Source organism: Phocoena sinus, chromosome 12 (assembly GCF_008692025.1).
Source record: "Phocoena sinus isolate mPhoSin1 chromosome 12, mPhoSin1.pri, whole genome shotgun sequence".
NCBI lineage: Eukaryota > Metazoa > Chordata > Mammalia > Artiodactyla > Phocoenidae > Phocoena > Phocoena sinus.
In genome coordinates, this window is record NC_045774.1 from 84336118 (window position 1) to 84361223 (window position 25106).

The following is a 25106-nucleotide window of genomic DNA, read 5'->3' on the forward strand; positions in this document are numbered from 1 at the left end:
CAAAGAATTGATATGTGAATAGCCCCGGAATATTTAGGAGACTTTAAGGAAACCTGGTATCACGTTGTGAAATAAAAAAGAGTGGCAAGAAACATCTCCAAAAATAAGGTGAGCTGAACACAATAAGCTAACAGGTTGTCTTCTGAAAGGATCCTGCCAGGCACCACCAAAGTTATCCCGACCAGATCCTGCTGGGGCTGCTCTAAAATCTCTTGAAAAAGCTATCAACCCTTTTCCTGTGGACAGATTCCTGGATTAGACCAGAGTTCAAAGAGGTCCACAGGGCATGTCTCTCTCCTGTCTCTCCCCCTAGGGACAGTGATTCGGTTCATCTCAGCAGCAGCCAGCGAGAGCTTCTCTGCTGGTCCCCGCTCCGAAGACAGCTGGCAATGTCACTGTGAAAGTCGGTGCCAGATTTAGAGATTGCTGGGGAAGAGCATGGAGCATTGCTTGGCAGTGCTGCAATTTAGAGGAAGCTTCGGGAGAGAGCTGCACTGTTTGAAACAGGCTCTGTATTTAGCTACAGACCCCAAAGCTTCACCTTTTAAGAAGACAGCTCTACCTCCAGTTTTGCTTCCTGACTTCCCAATTCCAGAAGATCATTTTAAGCAAAGAAAAGAAATAAAGTTACATTCTTGTAATTTTTTGAGATTGTTAGCTTGGGAGGAGAGAAGTTTCTTAAACGTTCTGGTTATTTTCTGAATCTAATATCGACTATTGTTTCTATTGATTCACATCTGTACAAATGGCTTTTTAATTACATGAAATTTCATATAATTTCACCATTAAATGAACAAGAGTGTTGTCAATTTCATGTGTCTAATACCAATTCACAGAAGCACCATGAATGACTACACACTATTAAAATATTATTTGACCTCTCTGAGAGCAAGGGAAATGAACAAAAATGGTTTGTCATTTGCTATATGTGGAAGGGAAAATATGGACTTCGGTCCCAACTTTCAGTCCTAATGATGTTCTATCGGAATTCTCTAACACCTAAAGGATCTTTCACTTAGTCCCAAAATTCTCACAGCTTTTACTATTTTTTGTATCAGATTTGGGGGTCACATAAGCTGCCCCAGACAGCATTTCACATACAGGATCTGAAAAAATGTAACAGTATTTCTTCGGCATGCAGGAGAGAAAAGAAGGAAAGGGAAGTCATACACCAGCCACCTCCACCCATGCCTTCACTGAAGATACTTCATCATAGCCTCACGCCATCCACGTCAAGGCAGAAAATAAAAACCTAACTCATGACCTCTTATTTCTTTTATTAATTTAAAAACTTTATTCCAAACATACTCAACTTCCTGTCACCAGCTTAACACTGTTGCAAGCTGGGACCCTGGGGTCTGAAGAGAGAGAGAGGTGAGATTTGCCCTTTCATGCAGGCAGGCACTTGAAGAATTTTGGGTAACAGTAAGCCATGGCTGGATGCTACCTGGTGGACATGCCAGAGTTTGCCAATCTCTGCCATGAGCTCTCTGTGTCTTAATTTGTTCACTGATGCCATTGTACTAATCTGACTTCATGCTTTGGTTAACCTCCTGTATGGAGTTGGAGAACCACGCATGCAGATTAAGATGGGTAGAAATATCCATGACATAATTGCAACTATGCTCCAATCAGGAAAACCTAATCTGGAGTGAGATATAAGACTTACATTTTCCTGCCTAAGAGGTGAGATGACTATTGAGTGAAGGGAGGCTGGTGATTTCTGGGGAAAAGTATAGAGGGTTTTATATGGTCCTTCCTTGGGTCCTGTCTATTCTCCTATTTAAAGGCACTCTCTGTGCTTCCTACCCTCTGTTCCGATTAAAATCCAGCTTTATTGCGGTAGCTTTAGCCATCCTCCCACTTCCAGATACACATTCTATCTTATTAAAAACAAAACAAACAAAATCTTTAAATGTATTTCTTTTGAAAGCTTCAATTCAGCCCGACCAAGATAAAGCTCTTAGCAACCCACCTCGCTCTCCCTTTAACCCAACTTCCCTCTGAGCAAGGACGAGGACCCTAACACTCCCCACCCTGGGCAACTCACTCACCTTCTAAAATCTATTCTTCACGACACACTGTGGCCTCTCACCAAGGTCACTGCACACCCCAAGGAGAAAGCTCTAAAACATCACTTGGTGCTGTGCCCTTAAATGTCGTCAGTTCTGTCTTTCTCTTGGTGCTGCAGTCAGAGCCACTAAAAAAATATCTCTCCAGTTGTTTTATGCCCCCATGTGCCCCAGGTGGTCTCAGAGGAGAGTCAACTCTCTACCACTCACCACAGGCTTCATTTCTTGCAAGTCGTATGCCCGGGACCCTCTCTCCATTTTCCTCCACTTGAAACTTTCGCTTTCTTAATCAGGACCCCGTTAAGTTCTGAAGTCTCCTATCACCCACTCCCCCATCTTCAAAACCCACGGAAGCCCCTGCTCTTCAGGGGGCTGTACAATGTACCTTCTTCCGTGGTCATGAGTCCTACCTAAATTCCCTGTAGATCAAGCTGGGAGATTCATGCAACTCTCCATCTGAACTCTTTTATATGCAATACGACCTCTTTTCAAATTGCTCTCTAGTTATTTCACCACTACTGGCCTCATTTACGTTTTAAGATGATTTGGGGAGAATATTGGTTTTACATGAGATAGCTAAGGAGGCTTGTCTGCTTCATACGATCAATGTCATGTGTTTGTAAATAAGTTTATTTATCTGTATTTTTATGAAAACAATAAGATGAAATGGGACATTGACAGAAAAAAAAATGGTGGAAGGGAGTGGGAGAAACAGAAAGAAAGAAAAGAACTGTTCATGTTTATTTTAAGCATTTGTTACAAAATCACTTCTCAGGTTTGGATGAAACTTCTGGGACCTCCTCTGGCGGAGCCTGGCTCTCCTGCCAGCGCTGGGGAAAGAGAAAGATTGAGCTTGGCCCTGTTACTGATGTACAGAGCAACCCTAGGACCCTCACATACCGATACAACAAAATTATCCATTTAAGTACTTTCCTTTTTCCCTTCCTTTCAGTGAAGGGGTTTTATTGTAGCTTATTTTGTACTACAATCTTGTTATTTTACCCCTCTGACATCAAGCTGTCCGACTGTCTTAGAGCCAGGCACAGCCAGAGACAGGAGAGATGAGAAGAATGTACAGGCACCAGGAAAGTGGTTTCCTAGCAACAGGAACTATTTCAAAGCTTTCATAACTCTTGTGCAGTTAGAATTTCCATAGCAATGTGGAGAATAGTAAATAGTGGCTATGTCGCTATGTGCCTGCTGCAAATGAATTCTTCTCAAGAAATGATGGCTAAATGAAGGAAGCACCTATATTTGTTCTGTTAGATCCTGTCTCATTACGTATGACACATATTAGTTTCCAAGATCTAGGTTTGTTGCTGAAAGTAATGTGTTGTGATAAATCAGATAGTTTAATTTTTAAAAATATTCTTATTCCCTCTTGGTGTTTGCACTTCTGTCAGTGACATCTGCTAAAGCAATTCAAAAGAGAAAGAGGCTTCAGAAGAAGACCCTGTACTTCAAGAATAAACATTTTATGAAACTGAAATATTAAGATATCAGCTCTGGAGGTCACAACAAACTGCTAGTCAAAGAATCAATTTGCTTTTTTAGAAAAGTGGAATATAATTGAGTTGAGATGGTAGTAGGGTGATCCTTTCTCCTTCCCCTCCTGACTTGAAAAAATTTAGGTTTTCTAATTCAACCCACTGAAAGCAAAGCCACTTTTAAAATGGATGAAGCCCCACACACATCACATTCAAAATGCCACAGTTACAGTATTTCATTTCTTTTCTCCTTAAACTGCAAGGCTCTCTTCCCCTCTGTGCAGACCCACCTGCTTCTTAGAAGACTGTAAAAGTCAATATGGGTAAAGCCTTTTTTTGTTGTTTTATCTTTGACTTTTTTTTTTAACATCTTTATTGGAGTATAATTGCTTTACAGTGGTGTGTTAGTTTCTTCTGTATAACAAAGTGAATCAGCTATATGTATACATATATCCCCATATCCCCAACCTCTTGCATCTCCCTCCCACCCGCCCTATCCCACCCCTCTACATGGTCACAAAGCACTGAGCTGATCTCCCTGTGCTATGCGGCTGCTTCCCACTAGGTATCTATTTTACATTGGGTAGTATATATATGTCCATGCCACTCTCTCACTTCATCCCAGCTTACCCTGCCCACTCCCCGTGTCCTCAGGTCCATTCTCTACATCTGCATCTTTATTCCTGTCCTGTCCCTAGGTTCCTCAGAACCATTTTTTTTATTAGATTCCATGTATATGTGTTAGCATATGGTATTTGTTTTTCTCTTTCTGACTTCCTTCACTGTACGATAGGCTCTTAAGTCCATCCACCTCACTATAAATAACTCAATTTTGTTTCTTTTTGTGGCTAATATTTCATTGCATATATGTGCCACAGCTTCTTTATCCATTTCTCTGTCGATGGACACATAGGTTGCTTCCAAAGCCTTTTGAATTCATATTGGATGAATCATTAAAGACTACAAACAACCATTTTATGTTAGTATGTATCAAAAATACACAGAAACAGAAATATGTTTATCTGTACCCAGTCCCTTTCTAAATTGAAGGCAATATTCCTTACATTGCTTATGTACTTTTAAGAAAGAAAAAGACCAGGGAATTCCTCGGCAGTCTAGTGGTTAGGACTCTGCGCGTTCACTGCCGAGGGCCCGGGTTCAATCCCTGGTTGGGGAAGTAAGATCCCACAAGCTGCATGTCACAGGCAAATAAATAAATATTTAAAAAATAAACATTTAGCTTAGGTGCTGGCATACAGCAAGAACACCATAAATATTAAACAAATAAAAAGAAAGAAAGAAAGAAAAAGTCCATACAAATTATCTTGAATTATTGTGACGAAAATATTTTAAAGTGAAGAAAGCAGTGGAGATAAAACTGTATTTCTAGCATCTCCTATGGGATTATCAAGTAGATTACTAGATTTGAGTCATTATACAATATGTTACAGGTAGCTATTGAGACTATTTGCTTTGGTCTATTTTTATGAGATGTTTGTTCACAGGATATAGCAAGGATATAGAAAGATGCCTTATTCTCCTGGACTGTGGTTAATGCTAGGGCAGTGTGATCACAGGTACTATGAGATAGACCCATTGCTAGTGTCAGGCAACACACATTTAGAAGGTCAGAAAGAATTTCTATGAATTCAGTGAGCCATCCTTGTGATGTGGTCTTTGGGATTTGCAAAATTTAAACAGGGTTCTTTTGGTTTTTCGGTAACAATTTCCACTGAGGAATTCTGAGAGACTTGCCTATAACTGAAATCTGCTCTGTGTATTTATAACACTGTTACAGGATATTTTTAAGGGTCAATGAAAAAATACTAGATATGCAAGTTTCCATTTCAGTGTTGGAATGAGAGACATGACACTCTGCTATTAATTTATCAACTATAAAATTATTCAATTTGAACTAATCATTGAAAATGCAATAATAACAGGGCCAATATCCATAGTCTTATTCCCAATTAATACAGAAAATATAGATTTACAGACACCTATTTAACAGAAGCATTTACTATATGATTTAATTACCCTTAAATCATGTTTTTGATAATTATTAGTTCAATTAGCAAGTATGGGAAAGTTCTGATGGAATTGAATTTTTGTGCCAAATATTTTTCTTCATGTAAGCAGCACAACTTTGCTAGTCAGCCAACAAAATATCTGTCACTTTAAAACCTGAATATTTTGATCATAGCCCAAGGCTTTTTAGAGAGCTTATTTCTGAAGAAAAAGAGAGGCTTATTTAGAGTTGGGATATTTTTTTCCTCTTTAACACCTAAAGTATTAATATCTTCTGAAAATCTCATGCAGATAAATCATGGATCTTGCTAACAACCTACACTATTCATCCTTAATCGTCAATCAAAAATGTACCATGTGTCTACACACTTTGAACAATTTTGTTACATAAACATATTAGGGATAACATTAACATATTAGACATAACATTAACACAGAAGACTCTCAGGATAGTTACGGTCGGAGAAGAACATAGCTCAATTTCTTTTTTAACTTTTAAGCAACTTTGGTCTATAAAAAAATCAACACTTGGAAGATTTTTAGTGCTGATATTCTAGGTAGAAATTTGTGATGTCTTGGTAATGAAGACCTAGATCAGATTTTTTAAGTGATGAAATCCCCCCTTCCCCTTGCAATGTGAAATCATTCTTCTGTTTTCATTGTTTCTCATCATATGATGTTCTTGGAATACACATGTGGGTTTGTTGCTGACATCTGTATTATGCTAAAGTAGCTCAGAAATACTGTTCTCCTCATCTGGTAAATGAGGTAAAAACATTTGCTTACCATCACTCATCAACGTGAAAGCTATAGGATGTGTACTCAGATGCGCATGTGTCTTTTTGCAATGTGCACATCACAATAAAGTTCTCAAACAAGCTAGATAATGTGAAATGACAGTGGAGACCATCTTCTCAAAATTACTAGCATGGCACTGTGTCACTGTGTGTTTTAGTCACCACCGTCCCCAGAGTAAATGCTCAAATGATTCCTAAACCTTGTAAACACCATATTGGTGCTTGCAAGTACTCAGAATAATTGTTGCACCAGTTGGAAAACAATATTTTATCCCTAAACAACTCAAGTCTGAACTCCATCACTGATCTTGATGGATTTGGTGCAGGTTAGTGTCTCATGAAGGATGACTTCTTTCCTTCAATGCTGCCAACAAACCTCTCCAGGACCTGGAGAAGCACTGTGATTACAGACCTACAGTCCTTGGGGAAAATTACTGCCCAATCACGCTCCACTGTGTCCATATTTTGTATTTTCTGAGCATTGACATCCATATCAAAATCATCCCCTTTGAGTAACCTTAACCGCACCTTAGTACAGAGACAAAAGAACCCCTCGTTCATCTTCAACATTTTCTTTCTAAAACAAAGTCTGTCAAGTATGAGGAATGAGGTTATGCTGTGTGTAGAAGCATGTGTTAAGGAACAGGTTTAAGAAATACCATCGCAATTACATTTTAGGTACGCCGCCCATGCTCTTATCTACACCTATGATTGCATCATAGCCTCTCTTGAACCCACTGTCCCTGGCTCTTGGCACCTCTGGTTGTGTTTTTCCTTGCATCACCCCATCTGTTTTAATCTGTCACTTTCAGAGTCCAAGGAGCCCCCTTGAACTTTGCCTTTGCCTTTGCATTTCTCTTTAGCGTTGACTCCCAAACGATTGTCTTTAGAGGAGACCAGCTTTAACCTGAAGATCAAGTTATTAAAAGAAAAGATCCTATTTGTTAACATGGAAAATACTCTTCTAGGTATCATTCTTCTCTCTTGCAGAATGATCTTTCTCACCTCTCTCCGGAGAATGCAGTGGACCATGACAATCACAAAGCCTTGCAATGAATCAAACACAGCAAAAAGTATTTGAAACAAGATGGAGCGTTTGTCTGTCATGGCCAGAACTGCAGACATCCACGTCAGAGCCAGAAGGGGCAACACCACACAGGAGCTCCAAAGAGATGCCCTGTTGGAACACAGAGGAAGCGACATTACGTAGCTGCACATACGTATGCCCCAGGCGATTACCAAACCCCAGTTCAACAAAGCATTCTTGTAGGTGGCACCAAGACATTAACTTGGAAACCACAAAGCAGATAACATTTGATAGTTTTATTTATTTTTTGATAAACAATCCCACAATCGTTACAAAAGCCGTTGCAAACTATAAATATTTAAGTATGCTCTTAGCTCTAATATTAGCAAACATGATTTTTTTTTTTCCATCGTAGCATTTTCTCACATGCACGGTAAAAGATTTGTCACAAGAAGATGTAAATGATTGGGACTAACATGGCGTTACTGGCGGTGGTGGCTGACAAAGCTGTTGTTGAAACTACTCCACACTTGGCACATTTGAGCGTCAAACCGCTATGAGGCTCACTCATCTGACTGCAAACAAACAGAACACCCACAAAAAGAACAAAATATTGAATTGTCACCAAAAAAAAAGTTGCCACTGCAAGTTAGCTTTTAAATACGATTTCATGCAGAAAAGTATATTTATCAAAGAAGAATGCTCTCTGTCGTGTTAAAAATGCATTTACACTACACATTATTTTTGTAACATTCACCGCTTAATAATATGGGCCTTTGTTACATGTGAAGCATATTTCCATAATTTACACCATAAATGGCCCTTGTGTCTACAGATCAAAGTTGCCCAATACACTGAGTTAAACAAAAGCATGTGTTTGTGTAGACATACAGTGAAAACCCTTTATTCAGACCCTTGATAATCAAACAGGTAAGGATTCCTAGCTTCAAAGATTTTCAATGTCACTTACAGAAGACACATGATATCAATTAAAACCTTCTGAAATGTACACATGTATCTCAGAAGTCCAATATAGGGAGATATATATTTTAGGCTTTTAGTCGTTTGTGGAAGATGTAGTTTTACCTCAACATATTCATATTTGGAAATTTCTTATAACACCAATGTACTGTCTATATTTTAGGATGATCTGAATATAGGGGCTGATGAAATTTGATGAAATATTAGTTGATAATAAAAAGAGTGATAGTTTTCTGCTTTAATAAAACACATTTAACATAGTTACTAAGTTCAAAATATTCTTTCTGCACATTTTGTCATAGACTCCAATAGCTTTTAAATGGTCTATTCAAGTCTAGAGGATATTGCAGGCAAATTCAGATTCAATCTATTATCTCATAGAAGCAAAGTCACACTACGTAGAAAAACTTGACACATTTTTCTTTAGAAAAAAGTCCTTTGAAAATGACTCGATTTTAGAACCCTATAGTTTTAGGAAAAACCAAAAAGAATTACTTGAATCAAATTTCAAAACATTTTAAAATAATTTTCTGTGGTCTCTTGTCCATTTCCATGTGATGTTTATGTCTAAAATATAGGTTTGCCCAGTAGGTTTTTCAAAAAAAGAATATTGTGGTGGGCCTGTATTACTATGTGTAAAATAAAAATGGCAGAACAGAGAAAGTCATAAGGGGCTCCTAATTCAGAAAGTCTGGTTTCTTTCAAAGAGGTGCCTTCACTGTTGAATTGCACTTGGATGAGATGATAAATCTGAAAGCTATTAAGTAAATTGACCTGTAGATCCCGTGAGAAAAATCAAAGCTCTCAGAGTTAGATATGGGGGTGGAGAATATGATTCTAAACCGTTCACTTTACTGTTTCAACCCAGGGCATATGTACTAGACACAGGTGTCCAGACTTTTCCAAATAAGAAGTAATAAGAGTCTACCCAGTTTGGTTCATGAATGCCCCAATGGCCGGTGTGTGTGTGAAACTGCTCCCAGGAGAATGCCTAGACAAGTGGTCTCCACAATATATACTTTAAAATAGTAGATGAGAAAGTTCTGTTGCAGAAAAAAAAAAGAGAAAATAAAATATTTTACTTGAGATGTTCTAAAAAGACACATGTCATTGTATCTTGTTTTCATTCTTTCCAACTATCATTTTATATAAGATGTGTTGGTATTTGCAATAAATTCCGCCTTGGTAAATACACTTATGTATCAGAAAAAGTTAATCTAGTTTGGGTATTACAAAACTCGTCAAACTATTGTACTATTATTTAAATATTCATCACTCATTCCTTCTTTACTGAGCATAAACTATATGCCTGGCAGTTTCTAATAATTGATGATAAAAAGAAGAAAGGGAATAGATAGAAGAAGTAGATAAAATGGGAGGAGGAACATCTTAGTACCATATTTGATTCTAAATAAATAATAATGTTTCAAAAGAAACACTTCATATATATATATATATATATATATATATATATATACACAAACAACCTGAAATGGTCAATATTTACAATTAGGGAGATCAATTGTTAAGTTAATCAATTAGCTTCCTGCCCAATGTTTCTTTAGATAATTCTGATTATTTGTTCTTCACTGAAGTCTTTATCACTGGTCCCACTGCTTCTCTGTGAACTAAAAATTAGCTGCAAATACTCATATCTTCTAAAAAAAGTCATTCAATCACATTTTGGAATAGAGAGCAAATTTCAATGTTTAAGCTAAAATAAGATTTTCTACTAAAGAAAAAATATTTAAGCCTAGAATCATTAATTTGTTAATAGTCCTTTTCTGCTTTGGACAGTAAGCAGCATTCTGCTTCTACAACTTGTATTAACATCATCTCTATTTCTCCAGCAGTGGCCTTTGTACCAGAAAAAAAAACAAAAAACAAAAAACTGTTTGACTCAGTTTTTCCAGTAAAACAGGTGTAACTTCTAATGACATTTTTAGAAATAAAGGTTTAAAAATTATTATGTAGATTGAAATGGATAATTTCTAAATTCATAATATGACAATGTTGTCATTTCTCCTAAACCTATATTATCTCTTCCAAAGAGCTATGTGAATCGAACTGGATGTTATGTATAAAATAATCAAATGAGAAAGAAGTTCTGACTGAGTTTCTTAAATCCTTAGCATTAAGCTCATTCTGATAATCTCGTCTCTTTTTCTGACTTCAGTGTCATGAACGGTGGAATGATCGATGCTTGATTGACAGAAGTTCAGGGTCCTTTGCAAGCAAGCTGTGCAGCTTGGTTTCTTCATTTCACCCATCATAACAATGGTCACCAACTGCTGAGTGAGTGCTTGCTATTTGCTAGAAATTCTAATGAAAGTTTTATACACATTGTATTTCATAGACTATATTATGAGGCAAGAGTTATTATCCCCACACACACAGCTAGGAAACTGCAGAGCTAAATACTGAGCGTGGATTTCTATTTTATTTTAAAGCTTTATCCTAACCACTAACCCACTCCACCCCCCAATTAAAAACAATAATTATACAAGTCTACACCACTAGTGGCAGAACTGAGGTTCTATATCCAGTACCCAAAATGAACAATTTATTCTAACATGATTAATCTAGGCAAGAAATAACGGAAGTAGCTATTGCTCCAATTCTAACCATATGTCAGACTAATGAGTAATAGTGTGACAGTTTCAAGTTCACATGGTATAGAAAGCTCAGTGTCTGTACAAGTTCAAGTCTGCCTATTTCAAGTTGCTTTAGAGATTCATCTGAAGTGAAGACAGTCTCTAGATAGGAAGTGATTCCCCCTCAGAAAGGAGTCTCCGATGATGTTTTTATTCATCACTGCAAGTTCTAATGCTTGATATGAATGATATCCAATTTTATACTGAAAGCCATTAAACCTAGTCTTTTACTAGGAAAAAAAAACTGCCTGGACTATCTTGTCTTATAAATCATTACATAGATTATAAATACACAAAGGACTTGAAATTCCCACCAGTCAGTGATAAAATACTATGTCTATTAAAGAATACATAAATTATTAAAGAAATGAGAACAATTAAGGGTTAAGTTTTGAATGAAAGTACAGTCAAACAGAAAGGAGAAAGCTATAAACTTTTTATAAAAAAAATGATACAAAGGGAAACTCAAAGGCATTAATATTTCATTCAAGTTTTTACAAATTTATATGAGCTAACAATATAACCTTAAAAAGCTGCTATCAACCTGCTCATGAAATGTTATTAAGTCATTAGATATGGTGATATTACAATGACAGTAAAATTAAAGGACATGCTTTTCAAAATTTTATAAGTGGTTAAAATGTGCAAGTGACAATTATGAGTAACTCTTTGTAGCAAGTTATAGTGAACATGTCATAAAAATGAATACATATGATAAGAATAGTGATTCAGAAGTGATTATTTCAAGTGAAGACTTTTTCTGATATATACAATGAATCAAAGAAAATGTAATATTTTGCCCTCCTAAGGTTTGCTTGTCCTGATTCTCTTGTGTCCCATACTGAAATTATGTTCAATCTACCCTACTGTCCTTTGTGACTAAAACTAGGAGGTCTTTGGAAGCCGACACCCAAGGACAAGAATTTCAAGGCTAGCCTTAATATTTAATCTTATCTTACAAAGAGGCAATATGCACAAACAAATCCAGATTTTCTTAATGGTCTTTTTAATTATTTTCAGATTTTGGTCACAACTCTTTAGGAATAGCCCACTGGAAACTTGAATGACAGAATCTATCATACACACCAGTTTGTCAAGAACAAAATTCAAGGCATGGTCAAATGCAGTCGGTGACCTGGGATTGGAGTATGGGACGCACTGGTAAAGACCCTTCGAAATCCACCAGTTGCAGCTTACCCGGCTCTGTGTTTCAGCTTTCTATCTAGGATCCCATCTCTTGAAACAAGTTTATTAAATACCAAAATGCCAATCACCATGTTGACCTGTCAAATAGAAACAAAGGTTGGCCTTTCAATGATATTGAAGGGGATCGGGTCCCTGATTTTTCCTGAAAACCCACTTTTATCCATTCACAGCCTCGGCAGAATTATATACTCACAATGGTAGTGATAGGAAGCACTTCTCAAATATTTTACAGGTGTGTAAAGGAAAATGGGACACTTTAACAGTGGTGTTAGTGTCTGTCTCTTAAAGGATTCTCATGAGTTGGAAAGGTGTGTGACCTTAATGTTTTAAAGTGCATTAAGCACATTTAATTTCTATGCTTTGCAGCTTACACTGAGGAAATTAACATTCAACTGCCGAACTTTTAAATTGCCATACTATGCCAAGCTGGCATTCTTCTCTCTGAGTCATCCTTGAATAAAATAAATTGGTTAATGAGCTTTACCCTATGCCTGGGAATCAAAAGACTTTGTCTCCAGTGTGTGGCTAGGGTGAGCCCTGGCATCCAAAGGTGCTAAGGATTTGTTGTTGCTCCCAGCTGGGAGCACAGAACGCCTCAATTCTGCACGGTGTACAGCTATTTCTCCCATGAGGTAGGGAGCATTTTAATGCACCATGCTTTTCTAGACAAAGGAGAAAGCCTATTCAACTCAGCAGCATCCTTTAAGATGTACACTAACACTAATTTTTACAATGTGCTCTATTGAACACTTCTCAGCCTTTCCTAAGACTCTCTCATCCACTCGAAAGGTCTTTGGCATAATACAGCTGAAATGAAATCACACATATTTGTCTTTCTCAAGTCAAATTGTAAAAAGCTGTAGAGATTGCTGTGGTCTATTTTCTTTAAAGATTTATTTATTTAATTTATTTTTGGCTGCGTCGGGTCTTAGTTGCGGCATGCGGGATCTTACGGGAACTTCCACGAGGCATGCAGAATCTTTCGTTGCCGCGTGCAGGCTTTCTCTCTCTAGTTGTGGCACGCAGGCTCCAGGTTGCGTGGGCTCTGTAGTTGTGGCACACGGGCTCTCTTGTTGAGGCGCGAGAGCTCAGTAGTTGTGGCACACGGGCTTAGTTGCCCCGCGGCATGTGGAATCTTATCTCCCTGACCAGGGATCGAACCCACGTCCCCTGCATTGTAAGGTGGATTCCTTAGCACTGGACCAACAGGGAAGCCCCACTGTGGTCTATATGTAGCAGCTTTATTCTAAGAGCTCCCGGTTCTCTAACCTACCAGAGCTTCCTGATAAAGGAATCCAGTACAATGCTGGAACCAAGATAGATAATCAAGGAGAAATATTTTCTCCTTTTTGCCTTCCTGCCCCTCACCCTCCATGGTCAAAAGAATCTTGGTGCGACCCGCAATGCAGATGGTGAAGCCTTTACACTGAAACTAGCAGTTCACAAAACTTCTGTTTTAAATGAAGCAGGATGACCAGTTAATAAAAGAAGGAACTTCCACTTCTCCAACATGCTTTGGGCAGACGGAACATAAAGCTGAAATCTGCTGAATTACTGGTGTAAGGAAGATCCAAAGCACCCGTTAGGTAAGGACTTAGGTGTCACTCTTCATAGCTTCCTTACAAGATACCATTTGATCAAGAGAAAGAGTTACTCATCTTTGTACGTCTATTATTTGAACTAAAAAAAAGAAAGTGTATTCCATGGATTCTATTTATCTACAATTTAATCATGAGGGAATTCATCACCACCCCAAAGACCTTTTATCTTTCAATTATACACATACATTTTGTTTCTTCATTTTAGGGTTATAGGTACGTTAACCTAGTAGCCTAGGGAAATAATTCAATTGATTAAATAAAAATTTAATGCAGCAGACAAAAATGTGTGCAATAGTTTCATTTTCCCTATGCTCTTCTAACCCTCATGCCTAGATTTTCTTTTTCTTGTGAATCACAAACAGTTCCTGCTCTCTGTTATAATTTAGAGGCGGAAGAACAGGCTTTATAGGAAGAAAAGTCACGCAGAGTTATTAAGAAAGATATCGCTAGCTTCCAATTTATTGAATGAATTGTTCAAGAAACCAAAGGGTAACTTTTCAATTAGAAATCTAATTGTGCAGTGAAATGGATCTTTGTATTTAATTCAGATTGTTTCTTTACTCTCTAACATTTTTCAAAGATTTATTAGGCAAGAAAGATTTGTAATCAATAAATTCAGAGAGAGAGAAAGAAAGGCAGATTAGTGGGAAATTTTCATGTTCCTATAAACAAACATGTAAAGGAATTACTTTCTGATTCAGAAAAGAAAAATTTGTAAAACTTATGCATAACATATGGCAGGGGTTCTCAACTGGGGCAGGGGCCGGGGTGGGGGGGAGATTTTTGCCCCCAGAGAACATTGAGAAATGTCTGGAGACATTTTCTGATTGTTAACAACTGAAGGGTATTAGTGGTATTTAGTAGGTAGATGCCAGGGGTGCTGATAAATACACAGGACAGCCTCACAACAAAGAAATGTCCAGCTCAAAATGTCTGCAGCACGGAGGTTAAGAAACGTTGACCCACGAACATATATTTTCTTGTTGCTATTTGGTATCAGCCACAGTTATTATTAAGAGATCTTAATAACTATGTAGCTCATACAGAGTAGTGTGAAGCTGAAATAATAATGATGACATTCTGTACATTAATGAGGAAGAATTTACCAAAACTTAAACTTCGTCACAAATGTGAAATTCCTGTAAGAGAAATCCCACACTCCCACGTTTAATTCTTCAGCCTTCAAAATAAGAATATTTTAGCGTAATAAAGGACTGAATAGAAGTTAACATTCAAATTTAAGAAAAGATTCATTGAACTTTAACATTTCTACACAATACGGAAGTGTCTCTCTAAAGGAAACGAGGTAGCCTTCCTTTGCTAAGAAAACAAACTAAGTTGATTTCGGTGTTTACCAGGACAACAGCAGCTGCGGGTCCCACAAAAGCGTAGAGCAGTCCTCCTTCAAGGGAGAGCCAGCAGCTGAAAATAACATCAGATAAAAACTAACAAAAATTAGTGATAAGGGTTAAACCACTAAAGTGTGATACAAATAACTTGGAATTTTGGCATATTTCAAAGGTTTGTAGTTTAAAAAAAATAGCACAGAAGATGTGGAAAAAAACTAAGATTAGCTCATTTAGTGAGTAAGAAATACTATATACCTCTCACAGAAAAGACGCTTTGATTATAAGGTCTTACTGTTGGGCAGTTAAAACATTTTAGACAAATTACTCTTGCAGTGAGATTTTTATACTGACTTTCAGTAAAAAGATGATGATTAAGTTTTGTAAAATGCTGCTTTACATCCATTATGGAATTTTTCAAATATACTTTGAAGCAAGAACAACATGTTTTTAGAGTCTTATATGTGCCATTTACCTGTTCTTCTTTGAGGCCATTGAGATAGTGGGAGACATTGGTTTAAAAGCCATCATTGCAAAGAATGGATAATCTACAGTTTGCATGCTTTTTTTTCTTCTAATTTTACTTTTTCCTAGACTACTAAAAAAATCACTGAAGATAAGCTTTTGAATAAAAATAAATACAGCTGTGTTTGTTTCCATTACTAGCTTCACCAAGAGATGCAGGTTTGCATTGATAGAGACATGGTAACCACTTAGGTAAAAACACTCATTCTCTCATAGCAGAGGGCTGTCAAGAGGTCCTCTTGATGCAGAGTCATGCCCACCATTTCATGCACTTGTCTTTGACCTCTGACCCTTTCTGTATTATTTCTCAGTCCTCAGAATCAGCAGACTGCCTCCAAAGTGACCAACAATCAACAATTAACAATAACTGTTCTCTCTCTCTCTTCTAAGAACTTTTCTATATTGGTTGTGGTGGTGGTTACGTGACTTACGCATTTGCTAAAACTCACAGAATTATATACACTTAATCAGGTGAATGTTACTATGTAAATCAGTGCATGCGTGTGTGCGTGCGTGTGTGTGTGGATCCAAAGTCTGCATCTAGTTATTGCTCCTTGGCCATAACAGTGGATAGATAAAAGTCTACTTTTCCACTTTGAGGTCGATGATTTAATATCTATTTTAAAAATAAAATACCTGGAGAAAAAGCCCTTAGTCTGATAGAACGCTTCAGTTTGGTGTCTCTGAGACTGCTACTCAATTTCTACTGCATTTTTGTGTAAATTCACCTTCAAACTGATACATTCCTCATCGTATTGCATTCATTGTTAATCATACACTCCTTGAAAGTTGGAACTGTGCCATCTATAATCCTACTTCTTTCCATGTCCCCAACATGGTGCCTTTCAAAAAGAGGCACGCCACTGTGAAAAGCAATAGCTTAAAGGTAATGGTGCTGTACTAGGACTGCTCTACAGCATATGCTACCAGGGAGTTTTTCCGTACTGTAGATTGCATAAGGAAAGCAAGTGCTCTGATGACATGAGTTCTTGCAATTCTTTGGAGGTTTCTTTCGGGTGGCAGGTGAAGTGGTGTCTTTTGGCACACTCTCCAGTTGGATGTACCCACCGGAGGGCCTCATTAGCAAAACTCCCTATCTCAAACCTGAGCACAGTTAAACAGGACATCTCCCTTTAAGACGTATGCCTCTAATAAGATGCACATCTCTTTCCTCATTTCTCTACTGTCTCCTCAACTTGAAAGAGCAGATGAAGTAAAATATGAAAGTGCATTGCTTTACATTTGAAATATTAAATGTAGTCTTGACTTATAAATTCTCTCATAGAATGTTATAAGTATTCCAGCTCTGATTAGGGTGGGCTGATGCCACATCCCTTTTTCTCCCTTCTAATTTCTTCCACAGCCCAGGAATTTTCTAGTTTGGAGTCTATTGATTCCCTGACCTACAGGTTTCAATATGCATTACCCTAACATAGCAACAAAACTTGAACTAACGTGACATAATTTGGGGGCTACCAGTATATACTATCATCTGTGAAATCAGAAGCTCAGATCGGAATCATATTCTAAAATGTAAACATGTCAAGGTTTATCCAGTTCTTTAAAAAAGGTATCTGAGATTGAACATGCAAAGTAAATACTGAAATATTTTAGAAATTAGGGACGCTGGTCTTACAAAGAAATGGGAGACTGAAACAAGAATTCTGAATAGTCCTGCAGCATTTAATGTTTAACTTTTGTGCATTTAAGCCACTTCCATCATTCCTCAGTAATATGACTTATGCCATTGTTAATGACTCAGTGATAAAGTGTAAGCCATCAGCAGTTCCAGCCAAGACTAATGAAGCATATTTGATGATTTACTTAATAATAAACAAGATTTATTACTGTGGACGGACTTACTAGTGATCAGTGCCATATCCTTTTGTCCTGGTGAAGCCTACTGATGTGGCCACCACTAATGCTGGTAAACCTGCAAGAAAAGCATTGTCACACTTCACATTCAGCTACAACCACTGTGTACACTGGCTCAAGCAAAGCCAGAACAAACTCGGAGTGCTGAAATCGGGGAACTACCTTCAGATGAATCACTTCATAAAGTATGTTTCCATTACAAAATTTCTTCCAAGTACAAAAACATGAGTACACCAGCTGGGTTTTTAAGTCCGCGCGTTTCTCTGATGTTGCTAGGTTACCACCGCATTTGACATGGGCTTAAAGGAAACTCATAACAGAGATTTAGTATATCTTTTGTTTTTTTTCCCTAGGGGTTTACACTCTTATAAAGGAAATTTATATTTATAAAATCAGAAAGGCAAAAAAAGGATGTTCTGGTGTGATGGAGTATCACAGAAATGGAACATTCAGTTGGCCTCATATCGATCCACATCAAGTTGTACTTATAATAAGATAGAAAAAATAAATGACTTACTTCTTTATGATTTACTTATAATAACAAGAATGTAGGAACAGGGTTAAGGGCTCGAGGAATTGATTTTTAGGCTTCCTGCCCATACTCCTTTAACAATCCTGAACAGAGTTCAGGGAGTTTATGCCAGTTTTTCTTCATGAACCTCTAGGTAGGTATCACTCCGGGCAATACCTAGTCCCTCTTGGCATTCAAGTGCCTGCATTCCTGCACCAATTCCGACCTGACATCTTTCAGTTTAGGTTTATATGAATCATGCTTACCTTGCTCAAGTTCAATGGAAACTCCCTGTTTTTGGCGAATGGGGTTCAGTCTAACCTAATGGTTTATCCGGTCATGCCTTTTTATCAGGAAGACCATGTTTGTGTTTTCAGGTTGAAAAATTCATCATCTTCCTGTGTCCCCTCCATCCATCTTCTTTCTTCCTATCATTTTTTCTTATTCTCTTCTGGGAATCTTCAAATGACATCACATTCCTTCACGAGGTTTAAATGATGGAAACTGTAAAGAGTGCCTCTGAGGAACACACCATGTTCTTTTAAACAAATGCTGGTCTCCCCCTCTCTCTGCATATATATGATATTATATGTATGTGTATATGTATATATCTCTCTGTACATATATATGTGTGTATACACACATATATATATGTACACACATATATTTGTAAATATATGTATGTATATAATTATATGTATAATGTCTCTTCCTCCCCCTTTCTTGTCCTCCTTCTTCTCTTCCTTTTTCATATAGTTGACCTTTTTGATTGACCAGACTGAGTTTGTTAGAAAAAAATTCTCTTCTGGGTCCTAGCTGAAGAGCTAATAATCTTCATTCCATACAATTTAGATTTAAAAATTTTCTAAATTATTATGTTGCCCTTTGCTGTCATGAAACTCATATGCCACTATTCTGCCCACTCCCAGACCTCCTGACAGTCTAGAACCATTGGTTTAGCTTTTTTGCTACCCGGAGGAGTTTAATATTAGCTGTCATCCTGCAGACAAGCTGTGCACCCTTCTCCTCAATATCATCTTTGGTAATGATGTTAAATAAGGTAGTTAAGGTTCCTAAAAATTGCTACTCTTTATACTTCAAGGAAAGTCTTCATTTCCCTGCATACTGTAGTTCTTAGACCTAATCAATTCCTGATTCAACTTTAGAAGGTCTTTAACATGAAATCCAGACAAAACTTTTAAGAAACTGTAAGTACATTACATTCTCCAATCTCTTAATGGTTTTCCCATTTCCCTGTGCAGACATGACATCCCCTACCTGAAAACTGATGAATAATCCTCGTGTTCTTGGTCCTATATTTTCCAGCATGAATTATTCTGGTATGGTAATAAGTCCACTTATTTGTAATTTTTCAGGTTCCCTCTAGCATCCTATTCTCCAGTCTTCTGGTACATTAGGCATTTCTTATATATTTGGTCCAAAATTCTCCAGGTTTTTTAGTGCAGGTCTTTTGAAACTCAAAGGCAAATAAGACAAAATCCTGTTTTTTTCCCTAAAACTAGTTTCTTAAGTGAATGAAACTAATTAATTATAATTAAACCAATTTATTAATTCCAATTAAACATTAGAATTGGTCCTTTGAAATGTATAGGTCTTCCAGATGTCCATTTCATAAGTCAATGTGACAGAAACTTTTCCTAATGAAGAATTAATTCATCCTCAGCCCATCAGCAATTCTGTGTTTCCTTTGAGGACCCCACGGACTAGCCATGAGATTTCACTCACAGTCTGAACAGCTTTCTCCTGTGACGCGAATAGCTCTATTGAAATGGAGTCCTCAGAGTTTTCTTGTGGGGAGTACAGTACATGGCTAGTGTACATGACTAGAACATCATGCTTTGAGCCCTGAACATCTCAAGACATTTTGTGTTTCCAGAACCTATTAGTAGAGAACACTTTGATTCCTTGTCTGTAGATACCTCAGGTCTCATTTCCTACCACGTGAGCACTATTGATTATCAACTGACCAGCTACGTGGTCATCTAATATTCACTCCTTTTTAAAGTTCCAAACGCTCAAAGAATGTTCAAATATGACCAGCCTCCTATATTTCCACTTCCTCATATCAAATTAGACAAAGTAGCCTGGGGATAATCACACTCTCCAGCTTCATTCATTACAGAAGTGTTCAAGGTCATTTTAACAAGAGCACGAAAGGGAATATTAATATGCTTACCCCATCCAAGGCACAAAAAGCGTTTCCTTATAAGCCGCGTCCTAATTTTTCCAGTTACAGCCATATATGATTGCCACGCCTCAGTCAAAACCCAACAGAATGAAGCCAGGAAGAAAAAGTGCAAAAATGCAGTGGTGGTTGTACAGATGCTCTGTGGAAACAGAAAAGACTCACACTTAATATGCGGGCATCACATGTCCTTCAGAAGGTTGTTAATCTCCAACCCATTGCTTTTACTTCAAATATCTACCTCTGCTTTGTGACAGAGTAATTATTTACAGAAATTAGAGACCCTGGAGTCTTTATGCTGTACATTATCTATGATAGAAAATAATGTCCTAATTCCACTTGTGTGTTCAGTTTTTTATGAGGTGAAGCCTGAATGTAAATTTAAACTCTAGGGAGATTTAAATTAATACTTTACTTGAATTTTTTTCTTGAACATAATTATGGGAATGATCCTTTCTTTGGGTTAATTTAAGTTACAGACATCTTGCATAATTCTTTTTGGTACATTCTTTATCCTTCCTTTTTAACCAGTAATGCTCTGTTGTATTATCTGTTGATGTTAAGATTATATCGCCACAGCCTTTCAAAAGAAAAAAATTACTATGCTTTTTTATACAAGTGTGATATTCAAGGTGTAAGGGCAAAGTACAAAATGAGGTCTGGCTAATAGCCTAGAAAAAAATAGCATACATATTTCAAAGCACTTAATACATTGCTCTGTGTTATTACACTATAATGTGTATCCTAATCAAATCATTTTGAAAAGCTAACCAAGTCACTGGCAGTACACAGCCATGATTTCAGAGATCTTTTTCTTTGTGCGACTTAATCACTTAAATGTGCCACCATTAGTTACTTGTGACTCATCTGCAAAGATGAGCAGCTTCATTTTGGTAAAGGCTGCTACTTACTTCACTACTGGTATAATTTTTTTGTGTAAGTCTTGTTAAAATGCCAGTCTTTATAAACCAGTCCCAGTAAGCAAACTAATTTCTTCCTTTGTCAGTTTCAGTCTTGCTGTTTCCAAAAATTGAAAAAAAGCAAAACATAGAGAGCTACAAAAGAAATCACTAAAAACTCATAACAAAGAAATAAAAATACAATCCTCATCCTTCCATCTCCATTCCTATCCACTATAGCAGAATATCTTTAAAAAAATTTAACCCAAATTATTTGTTTATTCTTTGGAAATTCACCAGATGTTAATTTCACTTTTCAATTCTTTTAATCATATATAAAGAAACTTTATCATGTTTATCTCACCAGGTTGATTTAATGAGGAGGGATAATGTACAGATGCTGAGTAGGACTGTGCTAGGCAGATGGCAACTGCTTAATCGATTATGAGTATAATCATCATTTTTTTAAGTAGTACTAAAAATGCTGTTACCATTTTTCGGCATGGGATTCCTTATTTCATGTGGTACTTAAATCTACTTGGTACTTAAGTTTATTCTTACAAAACTGATGGGAGTTCGGGACTGACATGTACACACTGCTGTATTAAAAATGGATAACCAATAAGGACCTACTGTAGAGCACAGGGAACTCTGGTCAATATTATGTAACAACCCAAGTGGGAAAATAATTTTAAAAAGAATAGACACATGTATATGTATAACTGAATCACTTTGCTGTACACTTGAAATAATCACATTGTTAATCAACTCTAATATAAAATAAAAAGTAAAAAAAAAAAAGCAATCCACAAAGAAATTGATAACTTTCAGTCTGAGAAAGTCATGGATTTCCAGCACCTTCTTCCTCATCCCTTTACTCCTGTTTCAGCCATAATGCAGGAGCTTTAACCAACTGTGATTCTTCCTATACTTGAGACACAGACTTTTTTCCACGTTGAAGTTTAAACATCTGCAGGCTGATTACTTTGCTCCTTCTTGATCTGTGGTCCCTGATCCCAATTTGAATTTCAAAGATAACCCTTCCATTCAATTCCTGGACTAGTTACACTTTCTAATTCACCTGTCATTTCCTTCCAACTGGTCATCTCCTCTCAGTTGTATGTGTTTATTGATTTATAAACTATCAGTACAGGCTTATATGAAACAATGCAAAATGTTGAAATGTTTAAATGATAAGTGCTAGAGGCACTGACATTTTGTAAGAAGTAGTAAAATGCTCAAGGTCTCACTACAGTGACTTAATTTGCTCTCGCTATATTATGCTTGTTACTTTGGGATTTATAAGACTCCCTTTAATTCTAATGTAAATTGAAATACACATAATACAAATAATTTGGGGTTACTGACATTTATATTTCGAGAATTCATGTCTCTCAGGACAATAATATGGTCACAACATGTGTGGGGAAATATACAGTAACGAGAGAAGTAAGACCCATTTCTATGGGTGGTGGCATTCTACTATGATCAGATGAAATTCATATACATCTAGAAAGTGCTCCAAGTATGGAATTAAGCTGTCTCAACGTAATAAAGTTGTATCTGTGGACTAAAGAGGTCTAAAGTTACAAAACTAATCTTGTATGAAGGGTACAGCAAAACCCTATGATGCTGAGAGGGAGCTACATTTTGCTTCATTATCACGTGAAGGATCAGTATACTCAGATATGCACTTCATGAAACACACACTGATTTTTCTACTGATGTGTTATATTTGCTAAGCTGTCTTTTAAAGTACAACTTTTATAAATAGCGATTTTCAAATAAAATCTTATTTTCACATTTGTCCCATCACTTTCCAGAAGGTGGCCACTCTAAGTCTGGGGCTCAGGATTCTCTGATTTCTTCTTCCACAGAATGTAAATCCCACATCAGGAACCCACAGAGATCACCTATCCTTGGATCCCCACAGTACTGGGGACTTTTCCACTTATAAACTCAAACTCTGATTTTCCTTTTCTGTCAACGTTCATGTCTTGTCACTTGGTCAATTCTTCCTGCCACCGGACCCTCTGTGGTGACCTCCACCCTCTCACACCCTGTCTTTACTCAGCCTGTGTGTGTCTGCTCTCAACTCCATCAGAGCTGGGTCTTCACAGCTTGCCACTCACTAGCTCTTCAAGCTCATCATCCACTTCTTCAGCTCCTCCTTCCCTGTTGTTGATAAATATTACAAAACTTGGAAAGGTATTTAGCTTGGCAAACTGAGGACAGTTTATATCTATAACCTTCACGTACACTTTTCATTGCAAATCCATAGGGACAACAGAAAAGGTTGCATAAAATAACTGGAAAGAAAAGATATGTAAACTATGGTAGACTAGGTACTGTGAGAAATGCCTGAAAAACAGAGAGCTGACGAGGGAGGAATGAAGAATACAAAGCCCAAAGCTACCCATTAGGAGCAGAGATTAAGACATGGAAAGTAGGAGATGTAAGATATATGGATGATACAGAGGTTCCTACATCTGTTTAAAAGTATTTTTGGAAGAAAAAAAGAGAGAAAATTTGGGGAGGAGGAAGCCTTTAAATAAATATTATGGGGAAATTTCTCAGAACATTAAAGATCCTCTAGCTGGAAGACAGATACACACACACACACACACACACACACAAAGATCTATTGTGATGAAATCTGTGAACATCAAGAATAAAGACAAAATCTTAGAAGCTGTCAGAGTCAAAAGAAAGATTACTTCCAAAGGAATAAGAATCACATTGACGTCAGATTCCTTGTGAGCAACCCAGGATATAAGAAGACAATAGGCTATCTTCAACATTTTAAGGGAAAATAACTTTGCAAAATTCTACATCTAGCAAAACCATTATTCAAGTAGAAGCAGAAATAAAGACATTTTTTAGAATGGAAAGGAACTTTGAAGTTTATTACCTTAAGATTCTCTCTGAAAGAACTGCTAGACAATAAAAACCAATAATAATAATAAATCCAGAAGAAGGGAATGAGACAAAAGATGTCTCATGAATATCAATATTAAAATATGTTGTCTTAATAAATGCTTATTAAAAATTAAAAAAATATTTATTATATAGCCACTTGGATATATAATTCAAAATACTATCAATGAAGGGTGAAAGTTGAGAGATAAAAGCTGCAAAGGAGGAGGGTAATTTAAAAGTATGTTGAAGCCTCGTTTTTTGTCTGCAGGAATATTTCAGATACTGATTAACTCTAGATGTTAGAAAAACATGTTTGAACATTTATGTTAACAATGTTAAGGTAACCAAAAAGGGTGGAAACAATATATTTGTAAAATAGTAGAAAAATTGAACTAAGAAAAATCTATCAGTCCAATTAAAGGTAGGCAAAAGGGCAACTAGAAAATATAATACACAGAAAAATTAAATGAGGATAAGAATAATTCCAAACTACAGGAATCACAATAAATGGGAATGCTTTAGATTCACTAGTTAAACGTTAAGAACTTTTATCCTGCATAAAAAAAAAATAAATCCAGTAATGAGTTTATAAGAGACCTCAAACACAATGACATAGGGAGACTGAGAATAAAGAGATGAAAGAGCTATATTAAGCAAATGCTAATAAGAAAAAAATCAGATGTCACAATGTTAATATTGAAAAGAGCATTAAAAGAGATGAAGGACTTTTCATACTGATAAAAGGAGCAGGCCATAAAGAAGTTTCCAAAGTAACACATTTCTATGAAACTCATCACAAGTTTCCAAAGTATATGAAACAAAACCCGAGAAAACTACAAGGACAAGCTGTCAAACTAAGTTTACAATGAAAGAAAACCTATAGCTCTCAGAAAGTCACAGAAAAGTGGAGAAAAATAGTAATATGGAATACTATAACAATCAATAAAAGTGACTAATCTTCTTTCTTTGCAA

At 36.8% G+C, this 25106-nt stretch overlaps 1 protein-coding gene across 1 annotated transcript in view; it reads right to left on the reverse strand.

Annotated features, from left to right (window-relative positions):
* Positions 1–25106, reverse strand: part of ADGRB3 (adhesion G protein-coupled receptor B3) — an 815189-nt gene that overhangs the window by 36600 nt on the left and 753483 nt on the right. Inside the window, exons 21-26 of the mRNA XM_032651211.1 lie at positions 20308–20458; positions 17588–17657; positions 15209–15275; positions 12244–12329; positions 7888–7986; positions 7390–7561 (exon numbers count right to left, since the gene is read on the reverse strand). Coding sequence (XP_032507102.1) covers positions 7390–7561; positions 7888–7986; positions 12244–12329; positions 15209–15275; positions 17588–17657; positions 20308–20458 — 645 coding nt within the window. The remainder of the gene's footprint in view (positions 1–7389; positions 7562–7887; positions 7987–12243; positions 12330–15208; positions 15276–17587; positions 17658–20307; positions 20459–25106) is intronic.